At 37.0% G+C, this 9,914-nt stretch overlaps 1 protein-coding gene across 1 annotated transcript in view; it reads left to right on the top strand.

The window, feature by feature from the left end:
* The first annotated feature begins 401 nt into the window (after positions 1-401).
* Positions 402-9,914, top strand: part of rprd2b (regulation of nuclear pre-mRNA domain containing 2b) — a 28,232-nt gene continuing 18,719 nt past the window's right edge. Inside the window, exon 1 of the mRNA XM_048152074.1 lies at positions 402-671. Coding sequence (XP_048008031.1) covers positions 470-671 — 202 coding nt within the window. The 5' untranslated portion in view covers positions 402-469. The remainder of the gene's footprint in view (positions 672-9,914) is intronic.

The following is a 9,914-nucleotide window of genomic DNA, read 5'->3' as shown; positions in this document are numbered from 1 at the left end:
GTTTTAGTTTGTCTAAATGCTACTACTTGTACTACAGAACATTCAGAATAACGTTCCCATAATGTTTGCAAAACTTCAAAACAGAATGTTTTCAATGGCATCTGCTTGTAAAAAGCTGCAGCTCCCTACATCATACTTTTTTCCACAACTCATGTTGAGTTTTTTGTCTACTGAAATTTCTTGGATAGATATTTTTGCAGTGTTTCATCAGCAGAATAATCAAAAAACACATTAAATAACAGTACAACCTACTGAAGTCATATATCTATCCCTTAGCCTCGCTTTCATTCCCGCTAAAAAACAAAAATGGCGCAGCCGTGAAAAAGGTGTATTGCAGGATCATGCTACATGGAGGATCATCAATATTGCCCTCTGCCGGTTGTGTGTAAATGTGCAGCGGCGCCCTCTGCTGGTGCAGCGTGATTAAATCCTCCAGTGCGACGCTGCTTGCATTGGCAGTGAAGGGAAGATGGCGGCTGGACCCGGAGCGGCCAGTAGTGGTCACAGCGGTGGCCGCGGCTCGTCTGCCGCTTTGGAGTCATCGCTGGACCGACGATTTCAAGGGGTCTCCAATACGATGGAGTCCATCCAGGGATTGTCGTCGTGGTGCATCGAGAATAAGAAACATCACAGCCTCATCGTGCGCTGCTGGATGAAGTGGCTGAAGAAATGTGAGTTGCTAATGTTGCTAATGGACGCACACACGCACAAAACTTACGGACATGAATGCAAACCATGTCACGATGACATGCATTCTGTGTTTCAATGCACAGTGTTTGAGAAATGTCCGAGTTTGATGTGAATGCGCTGGTGAGTCTCGCGTGCACACTGAGCTGTATGTTGATTTCGCATTAAAGCTCAGTGCAGGATCGTTCTGCAGGCCTGGGCATTTAAAACAAAGTTTGACAGACTTCAGAAGCTTTTAATAGACTTTCAAAACATTGTGCATGAACAGATATGGTGTAAACTCTATAGAGTAACAGATGCGCGAGCCCCACTGGCCCCCACATAGATAAACAAGCGCTGGTCAGTGTGGAGATTACACATATGTAATATAGTGGCCATCGAGATGTCAGTGTGATTTGGTTTTGAAATTTGACCCCTGGTTTCACAGACAAGGTTTAAGTGTAGTCCCAGACTAAAATGCATGTTTGAGCTGTTTTAACTGGAAGCAACGTGCACTGACATATCTTAAAAATATGTCAGTGCCCCATTGTTTTGCCTCAAGATGCACGCCAGTAATGTTTTTTTTCTTCTAAGGTTGGTTTATAAAAGCTATTTGAACTAAGGCCCAATCCTGGTTTAATGTAATCCCTGTCTGTGAAACCGAGCCTGAATGTATTGTGAATATCTCTTGTGTTGGTGGTGAATGTCAGCGCTGGTGTCTGGTAGTATCAACTTCCCTTGCAATTTCTTCCTTCTGTTGCTTGCTTGTCATTGATTCAGCTGTCGGTTGCAACCTTTCATTCGTATGTTCTCAAATAACAAGAGGTCATATCTGATATAAATCACTAGCTAGTTCACTGTCCTACAGTCAGCGTTTGCATATTGCACTTAAAGGATTAGTTCACTTTCAAATTAAAATTTCCTGATAATTTACTGACCCTCATATCATCCAAGATGTGTCTTTCTTTCTTCAGTCGAAAAGAAATTAAGGTTTTTGATGAAAACATTCCAGGATTATTCTCCCTATAGTGAACTTCAATGGACTCCAAATGGTTGAAGGTCAAAATTGCAGTTTCAGTGCAGCTTCAAAGGGATCTACATAATCCCAGGTGAGGAATAAGGGTCTAATTTAGCGAAATGATCTGTCATTTTCAAAAAAAAATTTATATACTTTTAACCATAAATGCTTGTCTTGAACTAGCTCTCTTCTTCTCTATTATAATTCCGTCAGTGTAGACACTGCTAAGTGTATTACTGCCCTCCACAGGTTAAAGTTTGAACTAAATTGTCATATACTATATGCCAGTGCAAGTGTATAACAGTTAGTTCAAACTTTGACCTGTAGAGGGCAGTAATACATTTAGCAACGTCTACACTGCCGGAATTCTAATGGAGAAGAAGGAAAAAGAGAGCTAGTTCAAGACGAGCGTTTATGGTTAAAAGTATAAATTTTTTTTTTTTTTTTTTTTTTAGAAAATGGCAGATCGTTTCGCTAGATAAGACCCTTATTCCTCGTCTGGTATCATTTAAAGCTCTTTGAAGTAGGGCTGCACGATTAATCGCATGCGATTGTCACGCGCATTTCGTCAGTAAAGCCGGTTCCCTGATTATCGCTAAATCGTCATCACCTGCTTTCAAATGGAGTGGCATTTAATAGACAGAGCTGTAGTTCACTGACAAGCTACGCAATATCGCGTTCATTGTCGAAGGCAATTCATCTGCGATATGAACGCGATATTGCGTGGCTTGTCAGTGATCTACGGCTCTGTCTATTAAATGCCGCTCCATTTGAAAGCAGGTGATGGCGATTTAGCGGTAATCAGGGACCCGGCTTTACTGACGAAATGCGCGTGACAATCGCATGCGATTAATCGTGCAGCCCTACTTTGAAGCTGCACTGAAACTGTAATTTTGACCTTTAACCGTTTGGAGTCCACTGAAGTCCACTATATGGAGAAAAATACAGGAATGTTTTCATCAAAAACCTTAATTTCTTTTCTACTGAAGAAAGAAAGACATGGACATCTTGGATGTCATGGGGGTGAGTAAATTATCATGAAATTTTAATTTGAAAGTGAACTAATCCTTTAAGTTTCAATAATCCTGGAGTTATGTTTTATAAATTTATCCATTCTTTGACCCAGAGCGCTCCATGTTATGCTTTTGATGTGGGATTATGATTTTGTGATTCCAAACGCTTTATAACAAGGTTACATAGCTACATTACTATTTGCATTATATGCATTACATTACTCTAAATTAGGTATCATGAATCTTTCTCACATATTTGTTTATCTTGGTTAATGTTATATGTCTGCTTTTGTCCAATTTTGATCATGCTAGTTCTTTCTTAATGGTGTTAGCCTACATCACTTTGTTTTAATTTTAGAAATGAATTGGTGTAGAAATTCATTTAACCCAAGAACAATCATTCAAATTATTATGTAATGGATCAACCTTATGCGCCGGAAAACTTTGAACTTCCATTTTTGCGGTTACTTTATATTTCTATGGCATCACTGTTGATGAGTAATTAGCTGGTGAAGTGGATTTACTTATTGTAGTGTTAAAGGGATAGTTCACCCAAAAATAAAAATTCTGTCATTAAAGGTGCAATATGTAAGATTTTTGCAGTAAAATATCCAAAAACCACTAGCCCAGTGTTATATATTTTGTTCACTTGAGTACTTACAATATACCAAATGTTTCCAACTATTTGTAAATCGTGAGAAAATTGCAATTTTAACCAAGGCTCCGGGACGTGTGAGGAGTCGCCTGTCAATTGCGTCATACCCGCGCTACCCTCGGTTTCCGGTTTTATTTTGTGGAAACCATGGAAACACCAAAGACGTTTTAATATATTACATGTTTTAATGGACAAGGGAACAACTGTTTTGATATATTTATAGACAGAAAACTAATTATTGTCATATAGCTCAACACGTTTAGTCTTATTGTTTAAATCTAATTTTCTTGATTTTTTGTGAGTACCATGCTTTACCATGCCTCAGAGAAAAACACTATTTTGTCAAGTAGCTAACATAGCATAATCAGATGCAGCTTTATTTTTAGTAACAGTAATACAGCATTTTCTCCACCATACAATACGTTTTAAATTTAATTACATGCCATTTATCAACACAAGCTATCCAGCATTTAATATGATATTCTAAAATCGATCCATCTTACTGCAGTGTGCAACAAGTGTGTGTTCGCTCGACGGCTGCTGTGAGAGAGAGTAACGTTATAACATTTTCAACACACTAAAATGAATCTAATATGATAAACAGAGCTGCGTTACCTCATACTCATGACTGGAAAAGCGGAAGCGGCGCCGGCGACTGTGTCGTAATAAAAGTTACGCTGCTCGCGGCGTGTCGCTCCAGCGGCATCGTTCAGCTCCCACATCACTCGGCCATGCTCTGCTTCATACGACAGTAACATTAATAATCGCATCCATGAACATGATTTCTTCCCGCGTCCTAATTTTGTCTTTTTTTTTTTATCATTTGTTTTTATCTTTTTATAATGAAGTAGTCATGAACTAAGGTGTAGAATTTCTACATTGATTTAAAAAATGGGAATTGGTATTTCAGTTCTGAAAAATGGCATCGCTGCATCCCTAGATATGGCTTGTTGATAAGATGATGTGTTAGTTATGCACCTGTGATGACTCACGTGGGTACAAGGAGTGCTAGAGATAAGATCTTGTCAGCATTGTGGTCATTCTTGAACTTTTGCATGTGTGGTGATTGATTCACTGTTTTGGATTGACGCTTTTGCTTAAACTTGTCTGGTTTGCTATACTCTTTAACAGTCACATGGAACTTGTAAACAACATGTGTAATACATTTGACATGCAAACAACACGTCGTCGATGTGCTGTTTACATGTTAAAATTCACATATATTTGCGTTCACGCCAAGTTATTACCGTAATCACCAGATTTCAACTTGTAAAAAGCATTCACGAGGTTATTTGAGATAACCGCAATTGTGCTGTTTAAATTTCAGTGACATTTTGCCATCCAAAGACATCAGTTTAATTTGATTAAATTTTAAAAAAAGCAAAAAAAAAATTATTTCTCTCATTTTAAAGGTGCCCTAGAACGCTCTTTCACAAGATGTAATATAAGTCTAAGGTGTCCCCTGAATGTGTCTGTGAAGTTTCAGCTCAAAATACCCCATAGATTTTTTTTTTTTTATAAATTTTTTTTTTAACTGCCTATTTTGGGGCATCATTAACTATGCACCAATTCAGGCTGCAGCCCCTTTAAATCGCGTGCTCCCTGCCCCCCGAGCTCTCGACTATAATACAGTGCATTTACAAAGTTCACACAGCTAATATAACCCTCAAATGGATCTTTACAAAATATTCGTCATGCATGCTTCGGATCATGTGAGTATAATATTTATTTGGATGTTTACATTTGATTCTGAATGAGTTTGATAGTGCTCCGTGGCTAAAGCTAACATTACACACTGTTGGAGAGATTTATAAAGAATGAAGTTGTGTTTATGCGTTATACAGACTGCAAGTGTTTAAAAAATGAAAATAGCGACGGCTCTTGTCTCCGTGAATACAGTAATAAACGATGGTAACTTTAACCACATTTAACAGTACATTAGCAACATGTTAACGAAACATTTAGAAAGACAGTTTACAAATATCACTATCATGTTATCATGGATCATGTCAGTTATTATTGGTCCATCTGCCATTTTTCGCTGTTGTCCTTGCTTGCTTACCTAGTCTGATGATTCAGCTGTGCACATCCAGACGTCCTGCCCTTGTCTAATGCCTTGAACATGGGCTGGCATATGCAAATATTGGGGGCGTACTAATGATCCCGACTGTTACGTAACAGTCGGTGTTATGTTGAGATTTAGAGAGAGGAGGAAGCAATGGAGTTTGAAACTCAATGTATGTCTTTTCCATGTACTGAACTCTTGTTATTCAACTATGCCAAGGTAAATTCAATTTTCCATTCTACGGCACCTTTAAATTTGATAAGCAGGGTCGTAGCTTGACATACATTAAGGATAATATTCAGAACAATTGTCAATCAATATAAGTTTATCAATTGTAGATCCTTAAACTTTCACATTTGGTTTTATGTACTTGATTACATGCTTGTTGATAATCTGGACTATTTGGTTATCTACATTTTAATAGTATTGTTAAACATGGCTGCAGAGCTCTACTGTTTGCTATTGCTATTTGACATGCTATTTGACTAATTTTGACTAATTTTCATAAGTAATCTACATTATGAAATCACAATTATAATAAAAATAGCTTTTTTAATAAAGTTAAGCTTTTTTTTATTTTTTTTATACAAAAGTCAGTTTTGTACTGAAGTTTGTGCTGTCTCTTATTGTATTTCTCATTGTATTGCCTTATCCTTTCATCTCTGTGTGTGTGTGCACGCATGCATTGTTCTCAATCTTGGATGTGTTGTGGTGTCACCTCTTTATTTTTGTGGTGATTGTGCATTTTGGCCGATTTTATTTGACATTATAACATTTTTATAGTCTCACTAATTTAGGCCTGCGTGTGTATGATGAGCATGATCATTTTGCATTGTGGATGCTTTGTGTTGGCACTTCATTTCTGTCTATACAGTGGTGGTCAGAATTATTGGCACCCTTGGTAAATATGATTAAAGGTGACTGTAAAAATAAATCTGCATTGTTTATCCTTTTGATCTTTGATTCATAAAATGAACCTAACCTAACCTTTCATTAAAGGAAAAGAATTGAAAGTGGGGGGGAAATCACATTATGAAATAAGTGTTTTTCTCCAAAACATGTTGGCCACAATTATTGGCACCCCCTAGAATTTTTTGAGTAAAATATCTCTGAAGTATATTCCCATTCATAGTTACATTTTTTTTAGCACACCAGGGTGATCATAAACATGAAATTGTCCAGCCATGACTTCCTGTTCCACAGGAGTATAAACATGAGGAAACACAAAGGCCAAATTCCCTGAATCATTCATCACAATGAGTAAAACCAAAGAATATAGTTCTGGGGCTGTATTCACAAAACATTTTATTTTACCACTAAGAGTTCTCCTAAATAGCAGTAAAAGTTCTTAGCTAAGAGTTTTCTCTTAACCTATTCTCAAAGCTGCTGAGACAAACTTTTACTAAGGAATCGACTGAAGTCTTAAGCTAAGAGTAAGGGCAGGGTTGACCTCGTTGCTATGGAGTATATACACAGTGATTGGCTGATGGGGGAGGAGTCAGTGATTTAATCACAGAAATATTGTAGAATGAGGTGTCATGTTTCCAAATTAAAATAAAGGTTTTAAAATACAAATGTTGCATTATTCAAATAAATATTTTTTTAATAAAAATGTTGCCATAGTCAAAATAAAATGTTGCCATATTGTTGCCATAAAGGTTTTAAAATGTAGGCTAAGTGTCACTAATTAAACTAGTATATACAGTTAATTGTCCATCTCTTGGATGTCTTCATCTTAAGGGAATGCAGAATTCAAGCGACAAATTATATTATATTATTTTATATATATATATATATGTATGTATATATATGTATATATGTTTTTTTTGTTTACTCTATTCAATCATTTGTAAGTGTAAACTCATGAAAAGCATTGCCACAGATAATCAGGCAATATTTATTTATTTGTTAAAGGTTTTTTTTTTTTTTTTTTGGCATCTCATCGTAGATTCAAATCTATAAATCAAAATGTTTTGCATTTATGAAGAAAAGGTTCAGCACCCAAGGCTCTATTGCTATTGCCTCAATGGTGTACAGTGTCTTTAGGTGGATTAGGATTGTTTGTGATTTGGTCTTAGTGACTTATGAGTCCTCTTGACTACTCCTAATGTTTCACAGATTTAGGAGCTAGTTTTAGCGTTAAAATGCTTTGTGAAATACTCTTAGAGCAAAAATTTAGGACTCCTAAAATTAGGACTGACACGCCCCTTATTTTTAAGAGTTTCTCCTAAATCGGCAAGTTAGGAGCTACTTTTAGCCTTAAGATGTTTTGTGAATACGGCCCCTGATGTGCAGCAAAAGATTGTTGAGCTTCACAAAATAGAAAGTGGCTGTAAGAAAATAGTTAAAGCATTGAAAATCCCCATTTCCACTATCAGGGCAATAATTAAGAAGTTCCAATTAACTAAAGATGTTTCAAATCTGCCTGAAAGAGGACATGTGTCTAAATCGTCCTAATGTGAAGTGAGGAGGAAAGTTTGAGTGGACAAAGACTCTCCAAGGATCACAGCTGGAGAATTGCTGAGATTAGTTGAGTCTTGCGTCTCAAAGCGTTAAAAAAAAAAAAAAAAAAAATCTCAAACAGCACCTACATCCCCACAAGTTGTTCGGGAGGTTTTTGAGAAAAGTCCTCTGCTCTCATCCAGAAACAATCTCCAGCATATTCAGTTGTCAGACAAGACTGGAACTTCAAACGGGACCAGCTTCTATGGTCAGATGAAACTCAAAAAAGAGCTTTTTGGCAGCAAACCCACCAGATGGGTTTGGTGCACACATGGATAAAAAGTACCCCATGCCCACGGTTAAATATACTGCTGGATCTTTAATGTTGTGGGCCTATTTTTCTGCTGGAAGTCCTGGACATCTTGTTCAGATACAGGTGCTGGTCATATAATTAGAATATCATCAAACAGTTGATTTATTTCACTAATTCCATTCAAAAAACTTGAATATTATATTCATTCATTACACACAGACTGATATATTTCAAATGTTTATTTCTTTTAAGTTTGATGATTATAACTGACAACTAAGGAAAATCCCATTCAGTATCTCAGAAAATTAGAATATTGTGAAAAGGTTCAATATTGAAGACACCTGGTGCCACACTCTAATCAGCTAATTAACTCAAAACACCTGCAGGCGGCACACAAATGTAGTTCAGGCAATGCATGCATCGATTATCTTCACTTCATGTAGGCTATATAACAAAACAAAATATAAAACACAACCCTGCCTCTTTTCGTTTTTATTTAAAAAATATGAAACCTATTAATGTGTGGTTCAGGCAATATGTGCATATGTACTCTGAATATCTTCACTGTATGTAGCCTACATGTACCTATAATAAAATGAAATAAGACAAAACAAAACAACCTTCTCTTTTTGTTAAAAGTCAGTTTTAATTATCAATAATAATCATTATAGAAGTATAAAATATGAGAAGCTATACAATAAGAAATGAACACAAGCAAACAATTCAGTCAAACGTACAGCGCACTACAACTGTAAAGTTAAATAAATATGTAAAGTTATAAAACTTCACTTTGCCCTCAGCCAAAACAATTTGCCTGGGAACAAATTATAAATTCATGAGACCAAAGATTGCCCGTTAAACACAAGATGAATGATATTTCGTTTTTAACCACTACAGAGACATCTGAGTCAGCGGTGAATGTCAGAAGGGCTAGACGAGGTACAGCTGCTCTCGGCTGGGTACATGAGCACCGAGCGCCCGGTGATCGCCTGGATCTCACAACTGCGTCAACGTCAGATCAAATTTTCAAATAGGTGCTATCTTTATAAATAAACCACAGATTTGAGCTTTAAACAACTACATTCTCGCCTGAAAAACTTTTAAAATTATATTTCATGACACAATAAAAGTTTTTAAATTACGCAGGGTTTCTCCTCCGCTTCTCCGCTTGCTGGTAGGTGCTGCTGCTGCATGGACGTCTGAACTTTGCGTACTTTGTATTCTGAAATGCCGAGTGTTGGCGTGCAGCTAGCAAAGCTCGTCGTCTTGTGACAGACAGCCTCAAGCCGAGAAGCAAGAACAAGATCTGCTGTATGTCCTCCATTGTTGTTTACTGTGTCATTTTCTTCTTCGTGCGAGAATGACGTCGATCACTACTTTCCGGCTACACCACGCTTATCAAGTAAGGGTACTGCTGGCGGCGGAAACGCAAGCCTGATCAAGGTGTACCGTTCCAAACCGTATCGAACTGTACCGCTCAGTGGAAATGAGGCATAAGTTACTGTGCTGGCCATAAATGCAGTGAATCAATGATACCTTATCTGATAGCAAAATCTCTAGATATATATTTCCTTTAAGTTTCATTGAGGGAGACCGGTTTAAAGGGGACATCGGATGCAAAATTCACTTTTACATGGTGTTTGGACATAAATGTGTGTTGACAATGTGTCTACACAACCACCCTATAATGATCAACTTTGTCAGATCAAGCCGTTCAGATTCTTGGCAAAGTGACGTAAATT

The sequence above is a fragment of the Megalobrama amblycephala genome, linkage group LG13 (assembly GCF_018812025.1).
Source record: "Megalobrama amblycephala isolate DHTTF-2021 linkage group LG13, ASM1881202v1, whole genome shotgun sequence".
Classification (NCBI taxonomy): Eukaryota; Metazoa; Chordata; class Actinopteri; order Cypriniformes; family Xenocyprididae; genus Megalobrama; species Megalobrama amblycephala.
Note: the sequence above shows the minus strand (reverse complement) of the source record. Positions and strands in the feature narration are given on the sequence as shown.